Here is a 23,291-nt window from a genome sequence, read left to right on the forward strand (position 1 = left end):
CTGTGCAAATCTAAAAATGTCACTTGTAGTGATAGACTGGATGTGTTTCAGGAAGAACTGTCACTTCCTCCCCCACTACCACCCCTTGCCTCTGCATCACTGTGGGCATAAGGTGTCTTTGTCCTGGTGGCCTTATTCTAACTTTTCCCTTAACACACAGCCCTCTGATTTTACAGCACAAGCCCTGTGAATGGGTGTCCTGCTGCTTTGCTGTGCCTTGAAGGGTCAACTGCCCTGCCACAGAACACCTCTCCCTAAGAGAGGGCCATTTTGTGGCTAAATCCCAGCTCCTGGGTCAGTCAGATGCAGCAGCCCTTCCTTAGGAGAAACACCACAAAATGCACCAGGGATTGGGTGATGGACAGCTGCCTGGGAAATCTCTGTTTAAACTAGTGCTCTGCTGTGCATAAGGTTGTGGCAGTTGCTGGGGATTTACAGACTCCAACATGAAGGCTGAGAAGACAAAGATTTTCCTAGGTTACAGTGCTGGACTTGTACCAGAGAAAATAAAATCCCTGTAAATCTACTCAAACCCACAGCTTGGTTAATTATCTCCATCAACCGTGGCTTCCTGTGCACTTTCTCCTCAGATGTTTGGAGTCAGTAAGCTACTACAAATGATTAAATGATTCACATTATTGATAATTATGTGTATCAGAGTGGCATTTAAAAACCCTACCTGATGCAATACCCCGCTGAAGTTACAATTTGCAAGCAAACACAGGAAAGATGACTAAATTTTGTTGCGAATAACAATCCTAATTTCAAGAATAAATTCTGAATTTGAATCATCTGAATTTGAAAAATCTGGAAGTCCTTCCCCTCACTGAATTTAGCACATCCAACTAGTAAATACTAGTTTGAAGTGGCAAAACACACTCTGGTCCCTTTCTGTCACTACAGTAAGTTGCTAACTGGTTTCTCCTTCAAAAAGAGAAAAAAAATATTGAAAGAAATGTATCTTAAGTATCCTACGAAGGTTTACATTGCCCTGAAATTAGCCAGTGCCTCAGTGTGCCATGTACAGGTTTCCAGAGAGCCAGGAATTCAGGCATGAAGGCAAGCAGTTCTAGGGACTTCTCCAGTGCTCAAGGACAAAGATGTCATGAGATAAGCTATATTAAGACTCCCAAACAAAAGCTGTACATATTGACAGTAAGTCTCCACACCAGAGATCTTAGAGTTTGAGCAGACAGTGAGAAAACTGCAGGGAAGGAGGAAATGAGGCCACAAAGTGGTGACTGAAGCAAACTTCACCTGGATGAAGAGGAATCTTCTTCCCCCAGCAAATTTGTGTCCCCATCACTACTGCATGCCCTAGAATATGCTTCCTCATTTTGTCTTGTTCTGCTTTTAACCACTTGACTCAAAAAGCAACATGAAAAGGCATTACTATAATGCCTGCTGATGGCCAGCAGTGGTTTTCTTCCTCCTGTCACCCATTAGCTGCAAACTCAATTAAATGTTTGGATTTCTCTCTGACCAGCACTTAGAACCTGAGCTTCAGAGAGCCTGAGAATAGCATTTCTCTCCTCTCTTTCTAAGGAGAGGAAATTCCTTTTGATCCTGTAAAGTTATTCCCACTTTTGCATATGTATGGGGGGACTTGTCCAACATGGGGTGACAAATCTGTGGCAAAGATGAGAAATGCACTCAGTCTCTATTTGCTTGCTAAACATAGAATAAAGCTGGGTTAGAGCAAAAACACTCTTCAGCATCTCCCCAGTCATCAACACTGTGTTCACCTGAATGCTCACGTATGATTTCTTTTACCTTGGCCAGAATTTGAAAGCCATCTGCAAGAAGAGACTTAAAATATAAACACATTACTTTTAGCAGATACCTCCATTTCGAGCACAATTGCTTATGAAATGACTGTATGGTCCAGGAGCCTTAAAATTCTCCAGCCTCTGAGAATTTATGGATAGCATCTCCAAATGCTGTCAACAGCCAAAAAACATTGCTAGAAAGATCTGTTCAGCATGCATGAATGGATGCATCAAGGGCAGTTGTGTCTATACAAGAGAAATTCTTCTTGCACTGTGCTTTTGGGGTTTGGAGTGGGAACTCTGCACAAAGATAATTAGCATTTACTTCTAAAACAGGAAACTTGCTTTGCATATTTCATTTTGATACAGTCACACTCTTCTTTTTTTTTTTTCCCTGCAAATAACAAGCTGAATTCTAAAAACCTTGCATAGTTTACAAACAGACTAAGTCCCAGTGAGCATCCAGTGAAATACTGCAAGGATGGGCAAGGATGAATAAATGCTGATACTGACTTGTGGTACTCCCAGCCAGAATGAGCAATGCATTATTTTGCAAACAGTACATGATCTCAAGAAGGTCTTGCTAGTTGTGAGCAATAACAGGAGAATCCATCCTTCCTGCACACAAATGCACAAGCCATCCATGCACAACAGTTGGGCAGTTTCCTACTCCCTGGTAGCCCAGAGGACCTGTGCAGCTGCTCTGTACCAGTCTGTTGCCACATCCCTTGATGGGTGACCCTGTCTCATTTACAAAGAAGGCCTTTCCTGAAGCCTTCTCAGAGTCCTGCCCAGAGTCCTGAGTATGTATCATCTGTATAAGCCGGGGTGAAGATGCAGCCCTCGCAGTGAAGAGCTAGTGCCCTTCCAAAGCACATACACCCTCATGTCAGCTCCCCCACGGCATGCTTGACTCCACCTAGCATCTCCTCTTGGAGAAATAGCCAGGGGTCTGCAGAGCCCTGTGTTCTGCAGCAGGGCACTGAGGTGCATTACCTGCAGTCTCCCTGTTCCCTGATGACAGCTCTCCGTTGATCCCGTTCTCTTTGGTCTGAGCATACGTCCCTGGCTGCTCATGGCTGCCCAGCCTCAGCTCCTCATCCTCTCGGTACGGAAATCCATTGGCACTTCTGACCAGTCCAGCGCTTGCGCCACTCTGATCCTTAATTTCAGGTGAATGTGGGTGTGAAGAAGCCTCTGTTAGCTGACCTGAAGTCCAGTGTGGTGCCTTGGCTTCGTCTTTCCTATCCTCGGCCATGGCTCCTTGCCTTCACCGTGTGGCCTGTAACGACATGAGCAGGAGAGATCAGCTCCAGATGGGTGACTGTGTCCCTGACTGTCAGCACAAGCACGTCATCAGCAATGTTGCTGGTAAATTCAAGTCCAGCAGAAGAAAGAAGTATCTCTCCATGTTTGTCCTAGCCATGAGTGAACTGATTTAAATCCAAAAGAAACCACCAGCAGTAAAAATTACGGGTCAAGTCCTCCCTGACTCTCACATGCCTTGCAATTATTAGCACCATTTTCTTGATGGCTGCCTATTTATTAATCTGATTTTAACGCATTAATTACAGTTAAAATATCAACCCAATTAACAAGAAGTGAATTTGTCATCACAGTGCCACGACCCATTCCCAGGGCAAAGAAGGAAGAATGCCACAACTGCTACAAGTGAAGCTGCTGCTGCAGCAGAGGGGGTGCTTGTCAGGCACAGAAGCACAAGGTGACGTGGCCTCTCCAGCACATGCAATCTGCTACTTGTCATGACAGAAGCCAATCTGTGCACTGGGTTCCTGAACATCCATACTGTTTGATGCCAGTTAAATCCCCTCTTACTTGCTGTCATGTGAACATTCACACACAATTGTCCAACCCTCTTGTCCAAAACATGTGGGGAACAGTTTGTTTCTCACACAAGCATTTGCATTCTCTTTTGACTATCAGTATTTGTACAGAAATAAAACTAATCATTATTTGCTACTTCACACATATTTCACTCCTGTTAGTTAGATCTCATTTGTCCAAGCCAAGGAAAGAAGCCACTGCATAAGCCATAGCACTTGGCTATTCCTCACAGATAAATGCAGCAGGAGCTCCTCAATATGTAAACCTAGGAAGGCAGTAAATCATAATCATGTTTTGATGATACAGTAGCCTCTGGAGAGGAGAAGGTGACCTGCCCTGAGAGTAAGCTACTTCAAAGTGGAAATCAGCAGGCCTTTTCCAAAAGCACTTGCCACCTCCTTTTTTCCCTGGGAGAAAAAACCCTAAAAGCAGTGAGCTGAATGCAGTCAACCAGCCACATATCACAGAGGCTGAGCAGACTAGAAAAGGCAGCACAAATTAGATAGTACATGTATTCTGCAGACATTTAAGAAAATGCAAACCAGAGAAAGAAACTACTTTCCATAATGTCAGGTCAGTTTGAAGAAAACCTCTAAACATGAGAAAAGGCTATTTGTCAGATAATCATTCATAATTGATAATTTGACCTCTTTCTGATCAGACATTATAATTTATTAATAACAGCTTTCAGAGCTGCTGCAGATTTTTTAAAAACCATGGTGAATCACAAAATTAGATTTCATTCACAATATGTGACTCAAACTGGAGTTCCATATCAAAAAGGACTAATAACTCTTCTGCCTCATGGTGAAGTCATGTTGTTTTACAAAGTGCTCTGCCTGCTCCCACCCCGACCCAGCATCGGTGAAACTTGCAGCCCAGGTTTTCCTTTGAGCTGTACTGAAAATGAGGGATGAGCCTCAGTCAACCACAGGTAGGAAAAAAGTAAACACGCTCCACATCCTTTTGCTTTCCCCACCTCTGTTACCGTAATGGGAGACTCAACAGGGAGACATTCTGCAGGTACAGAGAGAGCTTTAAAGCAGCCATCTCACATCATACCAGCCCAAGATGGGCAAAACCCTCTCCTACAAACAAACAAAAAAAATTATACCTCTGCCTCTAGATCTGTTTACTGCATGATTCTAGAGAACATTTTCTCACCAGAGCCTTTCCAAAACATAAGGCCATGGGCCAGATGTCTCCCTTTTTACAGCAATGAGTAGCACACATTCAAAGCTACCAGCATTTGGGATATGAGGACAGAACAAATCCAGTTCTGAGGGGAAAAAAGGAGGCAATTCTCATTTACGTCCCTTGGGGAAGCTCAGGAAAAATCACAAAAAAAACAGAAAAAACAACCAAAGAAAAAGCCCAAGCCCTAACTCAAGGCTTCTCTCACCAACGCAGTGTGCTTTGAAGCTGAGATCAAGGCCAGGATGAACCTGCCCACCAGCTTCACCAGTTCAGCCCCTGGGTCACCCATGAGAGGAGCCTAGAGCCACATCAGGAGAGGGAGGGTTATGAAAGAGCCAAGTGTAGGGAATGTGGCTCTGAAAATCACTGGGACAAATGTAATGGTTCTATTCCAGCACCACAGTTTGGAAGCTATTATCCCTGAAGTATCCTTCCTGGTTCCAGGCAGACACTCCCTGCTTCACTTGAAGCTCTTGAGGAAGGATATTCACATCCTCACAATGGACTGTGTCACAGAAGTCCTCAGAGAAAATAACAAAAGTGCTTTTATCTTTAAAAATAAATACAGTGGGCAGACTTCAATGCGAGCTGCGTGTATCTGGAGGCAGAATTTGGCTCAGTATTTATAAAAGATGGTTACAGAGTAAAGCATGGATGAATTCATTCTTGCCTCTCTGTTATTCATCAAGTGCTCTCAGGGTTTATAATGGTAGGAGAGAAACAGCGAGTGAGTCACACAATGCATCTTTGTACTCAGCAATTTAGCAATGACTATCTGCTTTGTGCTGTGATTCATCCACAGCTTGGGTTAAAATCCAGAATACACAGGTGTGCTTTGCACCATCAAGTGAACTGTTTTTCTTTCATTTCATTAGCATAGAATGGAATTAAATTAATCAGGTAATGTAAATATTGACAGAAATACTAAAGTGGCTAGACAATATAGCAGAATCTAAATAGTGAATGTAACAAGAAAAAACCTGGAATAATTTGGACAACCTAGGGAAAAACAGTACTTCAGGGATGCAAACAGTCCCTCTTTTTACCATGAGTTTCTTATTCTTTGCATAAACTGCAGTGAAAGCTTTCAAAAAGACATAGATAAGAAGGCACAGCCAGTCCTCTAAAATGTCATGTTGCTTTGGTTAAAATTGATTTGGATCTCTATGAGCCTTTCTTTGCTAACCATTACAACAGAACTGCTATATCAGGGAATACACAGCAGCAATCTTACAGCCAAGATCTCACTCTTTGTCTAAGGTTAGTGGTAGTGAGGGGGTGACCAAGGAGGTGCTTGACCACAGCAGAAAGGGCAGTGGAGCTCAGAGACAGCACCAGCCTTGGCTGCACCAACCCACCAGCACAGCCCCTTACTCCAAAGCCATTCTGGCGCACACCACGCCCACAAGCCACGGGGCAGGCTGTGGTAGCCACATAGCACAGGTAACACTCAAGATGTTCTTCACCTTGAAGTCTGATCAAGGCCACCCGTGCAAATGACAGTGTAGGACTGGGGTGGGAAATGTCCTCTCCTTCCAGAGGGATCATGTAGGTGCTGTTGAGCACCACAAATCACATCAGTGATACTGACCCACACCCATGGGCCATGCACAGCCCTTCCAAAAAGGCCTTCCTTGTCCAGAGTGACATGGAGCACACTACTGAAGCCATTGCTTGTCTGGAGAGATCGTGCTCCACTGGCAGCAGCAGTGAAGAAAGCCTTCACAGACCTTAAGTTCATGTCCTTGTAACTCAGGCAGTGCACTGAGGGGACAACATTATGGATCTGAACTGGACATCTTGTCTTCTGAACTAATCAGCTAGAGGAGAAATTATGATAAAAACAAAGCCTCCCAGCTTTTTCAGCCACTTGGCTGAAAAAGAGAGAGAGACAGAAAATTCTTAAACACAGAGGGACAAGTCTCGTGGGGGAGATGTCGTCTGACTCTGCAGTTACCTCCTCCTTTTGCAGGCACTCTACACATATTTATTAATCCATATGCTCTTTCATGTGACACCAGCTCCTGCTGCCATGGCTGGGTTGAACCAAGCCTGAATGCTTTGAACTCTATGCATAGCAAATCACCCACAGTAATACAGCATGAGGCCATGATATGCTAAACCCAAGATAATGCTGATTTAAATTTCCTGTCATGCTAGCTGTCCAGAATCATCTTAGTGTTATATTAACACTGCCTTTGCATATAAATGGATGGAATTTCTACAAATTTCTTACTTTTTAAGACAACAGAATTAGGCCAATACTGAAGACTTTTGCAAATAGACTGCCTTCCTGTTTCAAGCCATGTTTTTCCTGTTTTTGTATCTATGAGCCCATTCAGAGAGAAATGAGGATATTTAATTTCAGGGAAGCTAATTCATCAACTAAGAGAAACAGCTACCTGGATACATGGAGGCAGAGCTACAATTCTAGTTCAGGCAAAAATTATCATTGGAGGTTCCTGAAAGGAGAGACAATTACACTCTTTAAAAAACAGAAAAGCAAACCCTGGCAGGGTGTATAGCCAGATCCTGAGCACAGTGGGAAGTGGTTCCAGGACCAAATCCTGGTTCTCAGAGGGCAATTTAACTCAGGTTCACCAGAGTCAGTTGCCCTGAGGTGCAGCTGCTTCCAAGTCCAGAGCCAGAAGAGGGAGGGGATTGCTCCACAGATGCAGGCTGGAGTGCACAGATATGGTTAATCACCTCAGGTATCCAGGGCTTCCAAAACTCCTCAACTAGACTGCCTAGAAGAGATTGTTTAAAGAAATTTAAGAAATTCAGAGAATTTCTTGCAGAGAAAAGAAATTAATGAGGTGACATGTTTGTAATATTTTCCAGAAAGAAGAGCACCAAGAATTAAAGAAGAAATTAGGAAATCTTCAAAATGAGTTACACTATACACAAATAAGGTGCAATTGAACTTACACCAGTAAATAACACAACAAAAGAAATTTCATGACCACACACCAACTGTCCAACAGGGATGATGGATCTAAATATTAAATACTTGGCACAGTGATTTAAAAGGTCCCAATGGAATTTTCCAGTAAATTTAACTTACTAACAACTTACATCTAGAAGAGCCAAGGAAAGCAGGGAGGTATCAGGAGGCTGGAATAGAAACAAGAGGCAGAAGGTGGGAAATTCAGATGGATAAGTTCCAATAACCTCCTGCCACCATCAAAAGCTCAGGCTGTAGTATATAGTCCACAAACCTTACCAACACAGTTGTCTTCATGCACTCTCCACATATCCACAAAATGAAAAGGCCAATTTTGGATGCCGTTTCACTCCTGCATTTCAGCTAGCATACATCTCTCAAATTAATGTGATTATTTTCAGGTGTGAGTGGTGTGCTTCACACTGCTCAAACAGAATGACAGAACACAGCAGGGATAGGGAGAAAGTCTCATGATGTCTGATGGGCACCAAGTCAGCTTCCCAAGAGGAACACGCAGTCATGGTCCAGAAGCCACAAAACCATTAACCAAAGGCACACTTGATGCTAAATGCCAAAGTGCTGTAATTGCAGTAATATGGAACATTATTAAGAGAGAATTATACATTCTCTCCATGGGACCCACTTTACCTCTCTAGCTGAATAAACTAACAAATTTCTCTGGTATTTTAGAACAAATACGATTTATTTCTTCCTTGTCCACTGCTTGAATTATTAGCTTTCAGCTAGATCCCTCTTTGTCGACAACAGGAGCAAAACTATCCCCTTAAACACCACCTGCATCCCTTAAAAATGCAGGCAGTGTTCATCTCCTCACACTTGTACCAGCATTTGGTGGGTTTTAAAGGCTTTTCCATTTCCACACTGCAAACACTTAGTCAATAGCCACATATTCTCTGTAGACAATCTTTTTGATTGTACCTTGGATTACGAAACATGAAAATAATGAAGATGCCTGCACCAGAGGCTGAACAAAGGAAGCTTACTGTGGGAACATGAAGAAAATGAGAAATTGTTTTTTCCACAATCTGCATGCCTGCCAGAGCTGAGAATGAGGGATGGCTGCAGCCTCAAAAGCAGTAGATCAGGTCTGCAGCACTGGCACAACAGAGACAAGTCCTCTGATCCTTCCTGCACAGTGTCCAGGCCTGTGACAGCAGAGATTTAAACCCTTCTCAGAGCTCCCAGCAGTTGAGCTGGACACCAGCAGAGCCAGGCAGGTGGGAAGGGTGGGTCATCCCACTGCAGAAACTGCCCAGGTCTTAAAGAAAGGGGGATGCTTTCACTTGGAGAAATGTTGATCTGACCAAGCCCTGCTCTGTGCTGAGCTGCAAACCCTGCTCAGCCAGAGTGCTGTACAGAAGGGATGAGATGCAGCATGTTACATTTCCACTGGCAGGAAACAGCTCTGTCCCAAGGCAGAACGCAGGCACAAGTGAATGAGCCATTCAGCTGTTACTCCTTCCTCCCTTGGGAAGGTGTTCATTTCTCTGGGCTGCTGAACAACCCCTCAGCTGACTCCTCTTGGATGCTCCCCTCTGAGACATTTTTGCCCAGCTTGAAGGGCTGCCCTCAGTCCCATACTCAGGGACTATATATCAACTTAATCAAACTCCGTGCCCTTCTATCTCAAAATGGTGACATCATGGTACTAACAGCTTGTGACTGAAAAAAAAAAAAAAAACCAGTAAAAAAACCCACTAGAGCTCACTTCTAGATAAAAAGAATCCCTTTACACCCTTCTTGCTTCAACACCAACCCTTTTCAACAAACCCTTGCGTTCCTATCTATCATAATTGCTTCCTGCAGGATACAGGAAAGGCATTTTAGCTGGTGAAGGAGATGGTAACCATAACAACAGCACCATGACAACTACAAGTGATATCTGAAACATGAAATACAGCAAGAACTTATTACCAATAAATTTGGTCCACAATAAGGATGGGAAAAAAGCGCCAAAGAAGCCATAGCAGTTAGTGCAGGTGCCTACACAAAGAAACACAAGTGCCCCTGGATTAAACTGCATACAGTCCTGCACATTTTAAGATGAAGCACCATGACAGCCCTGTCTTCTGATCAGGAAACAGAGAAGGCAGTGTCTGCTCAATCCTATCTGAGATCCCTCCTGTCTTAAGGGAGCAGGAGGGACTGAAGGATGGAAGAAGTACTTATGGGAAGCCAGGAAGTTTCCTGGCAGCTCCCAGATTTCTCAGTGAAGCTTTTTGTTCCCACGAGAGTCATTGAAACAAGGCCTGAACAAGAAGAGGGTTCCCCTCAGGGGAGCAGCTCTGGAGTCAGACACACTGCATTGACTTTTCCACCAAGCACAATTTAAAATAGGCACCATGCACTTCAGACAAGGCATTGCAGTTGGCAGGCTTGTCTGAAACAGGAGGTTCTGCTGCCCTTAGCCAGCAGCCATCTAAACAACCTGTGCCAAGGCTCTGACTTCAGTTCTGGCAGAGAAAAAGATTCACATTTATGGCTACATCAGCTTTTTCACCCTCAGTGCAGAAGGCACATTAAAACCCACCACAAACAAACAGCACTAGCTCCAAGGGCTGTGGCAGATGAAGTCATTTGGGGTGTGATCAGACAGGGAAACATTCAAAGACATGGCCCTCTTAGGGCTTTTCACAGGGAATTCAGCTCACTGGTGTGGTACACAGGATTACTTAGCATAGGCACACCAAGCAGTGGGTCCTCTCCCAGTTCAAATACTTTGTCTCAAAAAGCTTTCCGCTTTAAACCCCCTTGTTCTTTAAAATACTGCAATAATCTAACTGGAAAATAAACCTTTCTTCATGGTACACTTTAGAGATTTTCAGGTCTATACTGAAGGCTTAATGAAATAAATACTCCACAACTCAGTCCGTATTTTTAGAGTGTGTTTTATCCTAGGAAAATAATAATAAAATATTTTCCCCATTTATTACAAACAAATCTTTAAAAAGTTAAGAAAATCAGAGGAAACCTTCACTTTATGGAGGTGATTTTGAAGGCAAAAGATGATTCAGATTGCACCCAGGAAATCTCACTCCAAAAGAATAATTTTTTTTTTCTTATTTCCCTCTTACCACAGTCACTTCAAACCTCAGTAAGAAGATAGTTGAAGATCCATGACAACATCATAGCTGAGTTGAAGGATGGGCTATGTAAGACAAGAGTACTCAAAATACTATTTAAGGAGGAAAATCCTTCATTGGTCAGGGAAGAAGTATACAATGTGATATCGCCATTGCAGGCTAGGGAAAACAAGGTAGAACTACAAGAAATACTCACAGAGATATCACACTAAAAGCACTGCCAATGCTGCCAACATTCCACAAGTTTGGCCAGCTAAAACCTTGGCTGGCTAACAGAGGTGAATACTGAATGCTTGGTTCCCCTCCCCACTGCCATTTCCATTATAACTTTCAGTGCCTATAAACAGCTGAGACAAAGGCATCATCTTATTTATTGCACAGGTACAAAAGAAGACTACAGCATACACTACACAGCACAATCATCTCATTCTCACCCTCACATTTTCAAACCTGTGTTTGAACAAGTGTCAGCCAAATTGGGTATTTGCCACAGACCTTGCAAACATGCTGCACAGCTATGTGTTTCCTTTGCTCTCGTGTTACAATTGATCAGCACTTGTACTTGGACAGGGGCTGGTCAAGGTAACCCATAAAAAACTGGAGTGAAAATCTTAAGGGTTTGTTTTCCCCACATTGATCTTACTACGACACATTGATTTGATGTTGCATCTCCTCTCCCAAGAGATTCCAGGATGGATGACAGCTCACATTAGGCAGTGAGGAATTAATTAATTATGCTAATATATTACTTGAATATTCTCCACATAGGACATTTCTATGTTCTTGCCAACTGCAGGTGAGCTGCTCTTCATGCAGGTGAGGCAAACTGGACCATTCAGTAGAGGTGATACAAACCTTTCTGCTAAGCAAAAACACACACAACAAAACCTCATTTACCCAGAATAAAGCACTTTAACTACACTGGTACGTCTTTGCCTTCTCTGCACACTTAAGTTATTGATACAACCCTTGTTTCTTCTGTTTTCACCAAGGTCTCATCAAGCATGACACATTTACACATGATCTTGTCTTTATTCAATGAGCTTTTAATTATTAAAAAAAAATGCTGTCTCTATAAATGTGTCTGCACATTTTGATTTTTCAAAGGTCTTACCTACCTTTGAAAACTAATACTACTCCTGCTACAACACAGTCTTTGAAAAAACCCAGATGCTGTCATTGGGAACATCATCATGTCAGCTACTATAAATGGCATAACATATGTCCTGGGTTAATTTCTGGCAGATTCTTCCCTCTAAATACATGCAGGGGAACCGGCTACAGCAGAATTCTGAAACACAGCTCTCTGCACCCTCTTCAAGGCCATGAACCCAAAAGGGGATCCAGGGATGGAGCTCCTGATTCAGCTGCCATCCTAACTTACTTCTGTCCTTCCTTATGTTGAGTTAAAGGAATATGGTCAATTGTTCTATAATTGAACAAGCACCACAAAGATGATGATGCTAAAATGAAGTATGAAGGGGATAACAGGAAAGGCTCTTCAAGCTGCTCCAGCTTGTTTGGGTAAAATTCTTGCTGGTGTGAAAGAAGTTTCCTCCCTAAGTCAAGGGCAGCAGATTATTCTTTTGCTGAGAGTGCTTTGAGCTTCCCTTCCTTACATTCACACACACCAGGCAATCATGCCAGGCACACAGTAAAGTAAAAGCATTATACTGTCTACCAGAGACATTGTTTATTCATGCTGAAAAAGAGAATCAGGCAAAAGAAAGCTGGTGCCCAGGTCCCTGCAGCCAGACTCACTTAAGCAGCTTTGATTCTCAGTTTCATGGTCAGGAAAACTTAGAGAGCCCAGGAACTCATTACAGCCAACAAGAGTCAAAGCTTTTAGCTGTGGCACAATGCTTCTAACTGTAAATAAATAAATAGAAATAAGGAGACAAAGCATTGGAAAACTGATTGGGAAAGAGGTTATTCACAAATTCATCTTGTTTCTATATTTACAACAAACTTGGCATTGATTAGTTATTGCTAGAATTTTCTTTCCTAGGGAATGCCTGAGTAGTGTTTGCTGTACTGCAAAACCTTGATCAGAAGTGGTAAAATTATTTCATCCCTTCATACTATTTTCTAACTAGCGAAGTTACAAATAAAGAACTTCTTTTAAATGAAATATACCCTTATAGTTATATGACTTAAAAATATGCTGTCCACCCACACTCAGCCACCCACTTGTATGACCAATGACTGTATACCCTGGCAAATAAAATAATCTCTCCCTATCTCAAAATGAGAATACCCAAAATCTTCTGTGCTCTAAATGCTCTAGATAGTAAAATCACAATATTTGGGGTATGGTTTTATCATAGGTCTACCCTGCCAAATCTTTACTCAACCAAACTACAAAAGAAAATAAAGCAGGCAGTCATCCTCTAGCCTGTTCAGGCAAGGAGACAAGAGGCCAGGGAGGACAGACAGTATTGAAGGAACTTGGAGCCACAGGAGCTGATTTTTCAGCTCTGGCTTTCAGAAAAAGTTTTCCTTCCGAAGTGTTTAAACTGAGCTCTTGGACTGTGCACTGAAAGATAAGTATATATGCCTCAGCCTGTACTTGAACTACAGTGATATTTTAAGTTTAATTTTTAATTCCTTGTGTTTTTGAACTTAGAAAATTAAGGTATCTAAAGCATAAGTAGGAACCAAGTCACTGCATCACTCAGCCTTTCTGAAATCTTAATTGCAGGATTTTTTGTCACAGCAAAGACCTATTCCAGAGACTTGTTTCCTCCCTAGGCTCCTGTGGGTGTGTGCAACTACCTGATTCTTGCTACAGGTTGAGTTTAACCTTGTTCTGCTGCCACCCCTTTTCCTGCCACCCAGTGCCAAGGAGCTGATGAATGTTAAGTCAGTGGCAGGGTCCTGGGATAAGATGAAGAGTGAATGAGTTTGTGTGAGGTACCGAACAAGCCCGGGCCCAGGGAGTAGAGAAAGGTAAGAAATTTGCACTGGATGAAGGAACAGCGTGTCAAGAATGGTAAGATGTGACTGATGAAAACATTCACTGAGGAAAAGGTCTGGAAAAACCTCAAGCCATGGGGCAGTGTGTGTGTTTTTTTAATACAGAGAGACAAACGGTGAGAAGGAGGAAAGCTAGGCTGATCTCTAATCAAACCATCCAGTCTAGACTCCTGCCATTAGCAGTGGCCAGAATGAGCTGCTCCAGATGAATACTTAGCACTACACACAGAAGGTAGCCCCAGGGTGACTTTCTGGACAAGGAAAGTATCCTATCTGTGTCCTTCCATGGACTGCAGCCAGAGATTTCCACTAAAAGGCCAAGATGACACAAAAAGCACAACAGGTACAATAGGTCATGCAGAGCACGGATGGACACAGAATATTCACACATGCACTCAAGGGCTTCTGCTGTCTTTTTTGAAAGGTACCCAGGATCCAACCTGGATCTTGGATTTATCTTGAATTTCTCTGTACATTTCCTTTTGCAAAGTCTGTCAGCAGCACTAATGCTGATGTTTGTTTAGGATGCCTGAAAACATTAATTATTAATCACAAATGAAATAAAGCAGACCTGGAAAAGGTACAGAGAGCTCAACAAGGATGATAAAAGCCCTAGAAAAGCTTCTGTGAAAGGAATGACTAGACATGCTAAGTATTCATCCTGGGAAAGAAAGGAATGGGATAAATGTTTACAAAAATGCACACAAGTGTGCAGGGAGAAGATAAGCAGAGAAGAAAAAACAAACCATCCTCTCTCCACAAAGAGCTACAGGGCATCAAACAGAACTCACCAGTGACAGGCTCCCTGCAAAAATATACAGCAGTGATTCTTCCCACTGTATGGAATGTATAGCAGGGGGTGCATGATGGAATTTTACACAGGTTCAAAAGTAAACTGTTGAGTTTTCCTTTCATTGTTTTTCCCATGGTTTCTCAATCTGAGAGCCTTTTTGGGGAAAGCAATGTTTTTGCCACATAAATAACATGTAGCTCTAATGTGGATTAGTGGCTTTGTTTGCTATATTAATACTGACTTTAATTAATTGTGTGGTTTCTTGTCATTCATTTTTAAAGGTCATTAAGTATGATGAAATATCACATCTCCTCTCTGAACATCACAATGCCTAACAACTTCTAATGAAAAAACACTGTATAACATAGACTGTGGCTCTGCAAATGAAAAGCACCTATTGATCAAGCAGGCTCTAGCAAATGAACAGCTTTGTTGGTCTGATAAGTTTCTAACTGAAACACAGCATTAATCCCAGATATCCCTCTGCTGATGGAACAGAAGAGGCTCGCAGACCATGTCTTGCTACTTGCATGGAGCTGGTTCACTACATGAAGAAAGGAGGTGCCCATTTTCAACTCATTCTGTGGAAACAGCCCGATCACCTCACATTAAAAATCCAGAGGCAGCACTGAGTTGACTAAAGTGACACAGAGGTAATTATCAGGTGGGGACATCACCAGGAAGATCAGCTGAGAAAAATGTTCTGCGTCAGAGGTGCTGCTGAAGAAGGACAGCCATGGGCTGCAAGGAAGACAAACGGCCCTTCTAGAAGGACCTGGTTATGTATCCAGAGCCACTACTTGTGAGAGGGCTGATGAGATCGTGTGTATAAATGTTTTATAGCTGAGAGGCTCAAAGCTCCAACAGCGCTAGCAAAGTCTTGTATATTTTCTTTTTCATGTAGGGCAAACAGTCTGGAACACGTGTCCCACCAATGACCTCGACTCTGACCCAGAGGGGCTGTCTCTGCTTGAAAAGATGATTCATTCACTCTGCCAGAAGGGCTGAATGAATAGGCAGTATTCAGACTGCAGAACACTTATCACTTGGGATTCCCTCAAAATTTAGGTCTGACATGACTGGGTCAGTAACCACGCGCTTTTGTTCCTACCTCCTTGAACAGAAATGTCTCCTTGCATTCTTCAGTGGTTCCCACAAATCAGGTCGATTTTTATGGCTTGCTAATTATTACTGCTAGACTTCTGCAGGGCTTCATGATGAAAAGTAGTGTATTTCTGAAAGCTCAGGGCATAAAACTTACAGAATAAATCACTATCTATCATGCAGCAGCAAAATCCAGCCATGGCAGCCACTTGAATATACACATCTGGGTAGTGCTTAACTTAATCTGTTTAGGAATAGAAAGTTTTATTCTGCTTTTGTTGATACAGCATACTAAAAACTGCCAATAATGCAAAAGGAGCAAAACCAGTAACCAAGTAACTGTCACAAATCAGACTTTGTCTGGAGGTGCATCAACATCTATCACACATACAGAGCCACCTGAAATGCCATTAGAGTTGCACATTACACCTCAGGAGCTGAGCTGTCAAAGAAAACAGGGATAACTGCATAACCCTAACTGGATATCCTTCTGCATATATAGGCAACTGCCTAGCTCAAGGAACATATTTTATTCTTCCCAGTCCCTCTGTCTGGATTATCTCAGTATCTACTGTACCAGCTGCCCAGCCACTGCCCCATGGGCTTCAGTGCCTCACCCAGGGCCTGTCCATGTTTGCTGTCCAGTCTGCAGCTTTCACCACTGCAGACTTTGCCACTGTTCTCCTTCCCACACCAACGTCCACTTCCAGGTCCTCTCCTACAGGTCTCATTCCAAGCAGCAGTTTCCCAATCCTTTATTAACTTCCAGTTTTCCTTCCTGGACTTCTGTCCCATTCTGCCCCTCTCTCCAACCTGCCTCTATTTCACTGCTTTTCCATCCTCACCTTTCCCCACACATCTTTTATCAAAGCTGTCTCTTCTGCCCTTCGCTCCCTGTTTCCACAAGTTCTTGGCCATAAAAGGAAGTACAAATTCAGTCAGGGGAAAGCTAAGAACTCTCAATGCAGGCATCTCAAATGCCTTGCTATATACTCTTCATCAGCAGAGTGCTGCCTGTCACTCAGATCTGGGCTCTATTCCTGTCCAAACTCCTGGTGCTGCTGGAATGGCTTTCAGGAAGAGTCAGCTTGAATTCTGGAAGTTCGGAGGGAATGGGTTTGGGCCCCTCTTGCTGAGAGTAATGCAGCGTTCCTTTCTCCTGTTGTGGATTCCATAACCTCTGGTCTTTTCCTCTGGCACTGCCACCACAAAGTGTCTGAGCCAGAGCTGCCCCCCTCATGTGCAGGTCAGGGAAGTTCTGATTTTAGAGGGGAAAAATTTTTGTAAGAGGAGTTTAAAATCTTTTGTTCATTGGTTATTTAAGGAATTTCCAGACATTCCTGTTGATTCTGTTTGCTGGTTGGCATTTTGGGATGCTGCTGGGGAAAGACTTTGTTTCTTACAAACCCAAGGGGTGTTAAGAGCTGCTAAATTTTACTCTACCTTTCATTTAATTTATGGGGCTGTTTCCAGTGTTCAAAGTTCTGATGCTCCTCCCCAGTTCTCGCATTCTGCCCCCTGTATCCCTAACCCCAAAAACCCTGAGAACAGGATGGGAGATGGAACCTGCAACGAGACACAGGTGAGAGCCACCTGCTGTCTGCCATCTCCCCTCCTTTCTATCCCCTTCCCAGGGCTTTACTGACCATACCGCTCTGGATCCTACCCTAACCCACGTCCTATTATCCCTCAATCCCACCTCCCTTCCTACGGTTTACAAAATGGCGCCCATCCTGTGAGGGGGGCCGTCATGTTGAGTTCGCTCCCGCTCCCCATTCTCTCGTCAGGTCCTCCCCCCTGCGCTGGGATCCACCCCCGTGTCAGGGACCTCCCCCTTCCATCCCAGAGTCCACCTCCGCCCGGGGCCACACACCTGGAACCCCAGGCCGCAATTCCGCCATTTTGAAACAGGGCCCTGCAGGGCAGGCCCCACCTCCTCCAATTCCGCCCTTTTCGGTTCCCACCCACCGGAATCGGAACTGCTGCTGAGGCTGGCCGGGAGGCGGCCATCTCGGCTACCACAGGCCTCAAACAACGGGCCGTGCTGGTCAGCCCAAGAAGCCGCTCTTCTGCCAAGAGGCAAACGTCCTCTTCCGAGGAAGAGACTGAGGGCTCATCCGAATTTGAAGATGAGCCTGAAGGCTCATGGCGGAAGATGCGGGAAGCAGCGGTAACAGAGGGGGATTGGGAACTGGTGTCCAAAATTCAAGTGGCACCAGCCCTGTATCGCAGGGGAGCTGTGGGATGGGAATCCATCTCCCATGGGGAAATGAAAGACATTTGTAAAGCTGCAAAAGATCATGGAAGGAACTCGCCCTGTTTTAACAACCTGCTAAATGCTGTGTTTGCGGCTCATGTTATGGTGCCCCATGACTGGAGACATTTTATGCACATCCTTCTCTCCCCCACTGAATTCATCTTGTGGGAGGGAGTATGGAAAAAACAACTACAACAACTATTAAAGGACTATGCCCAAGAAGACGGACGGGCACACTTAACATGAGACCATTTAGCCAGGGAGGGAGATTTCACTAAGGCAGAAGACCAGGCAATAGACCTCCCCTGAGCTGTGTTAGAAGATGTAAAAGATGCAGCAAAACCAGCACTTTTACAGATACCAGATGGGATAACACCAAATATTGACTTTACTAACATTTGTCAGGGACTTTTTGAAGCATGCCACTTCACCCCCACGCAGGTCCTGGCCATCAAAAGGAGCACAACATTCCAAGGTCTCCCCTTCATCTCTCAGGGAGCCAGTGCAGAGTAACAGGCAGCAAGACAGTTGTCCCAGATCCAGTCTCAAAGGTATAAAATTACCTGAATTTACTCAGCCTGAGCCCTGAGACGAAGTTTGTCCTGGGCAGTGCCAAGACTGTAGCACAAAAAGTCACACTGAGGCTCCTAACAGCCTGTGCAGAACATCAGGACAACTTTTTCTGAAGTCCAGAGACCCCCCCCACACCTCCAAAAATTATCACAAGCAATAAACCACCATTGCTTTCTCTGCATCTAGACCTGCACCATGTGAAACAAAAGACCTCCTCCCATCAAATGCTGGAGACTCCTTCAAAACTGTGAGAAGGCACCCATGAACAAACAGGCAGTAAATTCAGTATTATCCAAACTAACTGCACCTGTGCCAATGTGTCCCTCTTCAGCCTCACTCCTCGTAGCCCCCCTCTGGGCACACAAAAAGTGCCTCAACATACAGCCCATGTCCAGCCCTAAGCCAATCTCTGAAACACCCCTACGGCCATGAAAATGCAGATGAAGACACAGGTTCAGGGATAGACTTCCTGATCAGTTCACAGACTATCACAGCTCCCTCCCACCCCACAGCTGATGTCTGCACTTTAGCAGGCTGATGTGGCATTTGGAGGCATTTTTCCAGGGTAGAGGATTGAAGTATTTTCCAGCATCACTGGGTACCCTACATATGCACTGTCAAAGACCAAGAAATTATGAAAACTACTTTTTTTTTTTTTGACAGAATACTTTCTGTCCGTATCTTACCATATTATAAAAAGAATGGCTTTGCTGCTGTCCTCTTAGCTGTTACCAGTTTGAAACACTTTACATGAGCGGGGCTGCAGCACCAACTAGAATAATGAAATCCTAAAAGCTCCTTTTCCTGAAGCACTGCTAGGATCAAACCCTACTGCGTGCATGGCAATTGGCAAAGATTTTCAGAGAGGATTTACTCTGGTGCTTTGTCAGTGTTCCTTTGCGAATATTAAAAAAAAAAAAAAAAAAAAAGTCACAAGATTTTTCTTGAAGCAAAATTTTGCAGTCCTCAAGACATTTCAATTTTCTTCAGATTTCTGACCAGTTTAGAGTGCTTTACTTGTGATGTGCATATTGGTAACATCAGGCTAATAAAGACTACAATATCCACTTCATTATACTTGACATAAAGCCCATGATCAGCGAAAAAAAAATTACCATTTAAAAAATACAGTTGATGTTTCAGACATGAAACATTAAAATGACAGGCTGCTTTGAAGAATGCAGTGCACTTCACTTTATTGTACCACTTCCAAGGAGCATTGCTCATATCCACCTGCAGCTTCTGAAATGCAGGTGCTGTTCTTCCTTCAGCCACAGCAAGGAACTACTAAGGTATGCTTTTAAATAGAAGGTGTCCATCAATACTAAATGAACTCAAAGGTGACAGGAAGTTACTGTATAATCAGTTCTCTCCATACAGTTAATATTTCATTGTTCTATTTGTTGCCTAGCATGAAACACAACATAGCTCTATTTTCTTTGGCTCTTGACCTTTTACTCTTTTTTTCTACTGATTTACTTGTTCAAAACCCCAGGAGGCTGTAATGTGAAAGATTTCCAAAGACAACAGGAAGATTTATGAACACTGTCCAAAGCTCTCCTTATCATGCCAGAACAATCTTCTGCAGCCAGAAAGAGCTCACATTAGGGATGATCAGTGCAGCATTCATAGTCTTCTACTCAAATTCCCAGACTAGTTCTCAGTCAATGGTGTAAAAAACAGTCAGGGAAAATACTCTAAAGACATAGTACAAGAAAACTTCTCACTCCACCTCTTCTCAAAATCTTGATTTAAAAAATCATTGCAATTTAACTCCCAACATTTGTTTTTCCATTTCAGCAACTGCCAAACAAGATACCTGATGATAAGAACAGGGGCAGCAGCAAAGCCCAGTGCTGCAGCCATGGTATAGAATATACATTAAGGCCCCTGGACATCCCCATCTCTGCAAATCACTGTGCAGTGTCGATGCAAAGCCAAATTAGGTACGAAAGGGCAGAACTGGACTTTTATACCATAAAATAAATAGCCAGTCCCTAGGCAGGAAGAAGTCTAAGCACTCAACATGTTCTTGAGCAGGAGGAAGAGCTGAGCCAGTCCAGCCTTGCAGCAAAACAGATCAATAATACCTGTGTGGAAAGCCAGGGAGACAAGGAGAGCTTTTTTCCTCTGTATCAAGATGTCTCTATCCTTACCCAACCCCTAAGTGCAGCATTCTGTCTTACTGGCAATCCTCATGCTTCTGAAAATTCTACTTTCAACACTTTTCTGAAGGTGTGGGCTTGGTCCTACCAACAGAGCCAGGCATGTCTGCTGGGAAATCACCAACATGCATCAACAATCCCTGACATACAGCTCCTGGGACAAGGATAGAATTCTTCTGCAAGTAAGCTAGGCAAGGATATTTGGGGTGTTACACTGTTATATCCTTCAGTCCTTCACTGCTCGTGTCCTGTAAGCAGGCTGTAATAACAAAAGAAACACCAAACCACACCACAAAAAAAAAAAAATGGAACTTCATGTACTTAAGAACTGGAAATACCCAGTATGTTTTCTCATTGTAAATCAAGTTTTTTTCCTCAGCAGCTAAGAGTGAGCTGTATCTTAAATTTTGTAACAACCCCACAGGATTACTGACCTGCATTACCTTGGTCACTGCCTACTTGCAGGACTGCAAATACAGGGCACTATAAAATTACTGGGTGCAATACAGCATCAAACACAACATATTTACATCACACATGGCAAAGCACTGGACACAACCAACTGACTTCCATGAGTTAGCATGTTTTAGTCATGTAGTGTTTTCAAGATCAATTCATTAACATTCAAATCAGATCCTTCATGGCTTCATTTTAACCCCTTCTTGCTGCCTTTTCTCTGCATTTTTTCCTACATGCAGAAATACATGGTAACTCCATACAGAATTCTACAGTTTCTCAAGCATTTTCATGTGTGCTTTGATGGGGGCTCATGTTTGCAATAGTGAATCAAAACATCAGTCAATAAAACTGCCTCCCTCAGGAATTACAAATATGGCATAACTGTGATGCCTGAATACAGCTGAAAGGATGAAATAGCGACGTAAGGAGTGCATTACACACTACTTTAATTGCACCCTCTTTACAGAGAGGACAACAATGGAACCTGGTAAAAAGATGATGAATGTTTTCTGCATTTAGCACCACCTGCTTCCATTTTACTTCCCTTGTCATCTCTGCACCAGAAACCCTGAAATAACTAGCATCACTGCAGTTGTAATGACTTGAACACCCACCTCAATCACATACAGAAAAAAGCCTAATTTTGTAGGCTTTGGTACTTTTAAATTATGTTTGTTACCATGAGAACTCGATTAAAATGCCACCCACAAGTTTGCAGAAAGGGGGTAAAAACAACAACAAAACAAAGCAAAATGAAAAAATCTACTTTTAATCAGTGGTAGTACACTTGCTGCATTGCAGCATTCTCACAAGCTCCCCAGCCTTCTGCAGTAAGAGGCAGCAGAGACATCCAGAGAGATATATTTTGCTGAATACTTTATTCAGGAAAAAAATTTAGCTGACAGTTTGGTTGTTGTCCAGTACTTTTGTACAATATTCCATTCAAGGAAGATAAGGCACACATACATGTTCTGCACCATGATGGGAGGTTTGATTTGAAAACCAGACAATTACATGTATGTTAAATGTGAGGGCAACTCGACAGCCACCCAGGACAAAAAGGGTTTTTTTGTTGATATCTGAGATAAGTCAAAGCTATGAAACCCTCTGCTTTCCCCTTCGTCCTACCAATTTGTTAGCTTTATAAATTTGTGCTGATTCTTATGAATATTTACTTCTAGAAACTCAAGCAATAGCACTGTATCTTCTGGGCTTCTTGCTTGTTTCTATTTTCTTTTTAATTTACAGCCTTATGTTTGGATTAACGGACATGGACACTGCATTCCTTCAGTCTGACTAGGAGCCAGAGTTTGCACCCCAAGCCTTCAGCCATGTCAAATTAGATAATTAGACTGTGGCTGAAACAAAAGCCAGCAACAAACCACACCAAGCAGCTTGGTCAGCAGTGGATGTGTGAAATCCCACAACTGATGCAGACTGTAGGAACGGCCTGCAGGCAGTGGGGGGCAAAAAAAGGGAGGAGTTTCCCACCTCTGATCACAACTCACTAGGCACTTACTCAAAAGGAGTCATGTCACAGAGCTCTCTCTTAAAAGACATAGCTACTCCTCAACAGGAGGGAAATGACTGCTTTTGCAATTAAGGGACCAGCTAAACTGTATCTCATTGAAGGTGAGATCAGAATGAATTTCCCCGGGAAAGATCAATCACCCTCTCCACAACATTGTCCATACTGGAGCATTAGGCATCCTTTAGGCTTCCAAAGCAGCAGCTCCATGAGGAAAAAATCTATCAGCCAGACGGACGGAGATGACATGAACATGAACTATGCCAGAAACCCTGGATACCACCTTCTCAAAAGGAAAATGTAAACTGAGTTGAAACAAGAGGGATAAAATAGACCTTTGATACAGCTTCAGTGGAGCAGGCAGGTCTCCCAGCCCCTCACTTGCATCTTTACACAACATTAACAGCTGCTCTCTCCATTTTGAATGTTATGTGTAATGTGTGCACTTGCAGCTGTATTTTCACCTGCCATGAGTTAAGCATTGCAGATGATAGAGGGTTCCACCAGAGGAGGGAACAAACCCATGCATCAGCAGCAGGGGATACCCTAAAGACAGAGATATCCTATCCAAATCACA

At 43.2% G+C, this 23,291-nt stretch overlaps 1 protein-coding gene across 1 annotated transcript in view; it reads right to left on the minus strand.

Annotated features, from left to right (window-relative positions):
* MAP2 (microtubule associated protein 2) overlaps positions 1-23,291 on the minus strand; it is a 233,301-nt gene that overhangs the window by 71,147 nt on the left and 138,863 nt on the right. The window contains exon 5 of the mRNA XM_053947580.1: positions 2,766-3,051. Coding sequence (XP_053803555.1) covers positions 2,766-3,027 — 262 coding nt within the window. The 5' untranslated portion in view covers positions 3,028-3,051. The remainder of the gene's footprint in view (positions 1-2,765; positions 3,052-23,291) is intronic.

This window comes from Vidua chalybeata, chromosome 7 (genome assembly GCF_026979565.1).
Source record: "Vidua chalybeata isolate OUT-0048 chromosome 7, bVidCha1 merged haplotype, whole genome shotgun sequence".
Lineage (NCBI taxonomy): Eukaryota > Metazoa > Chordata > Aves > Passeriformes > Viduidae > Vidua > Vidua chalybeata.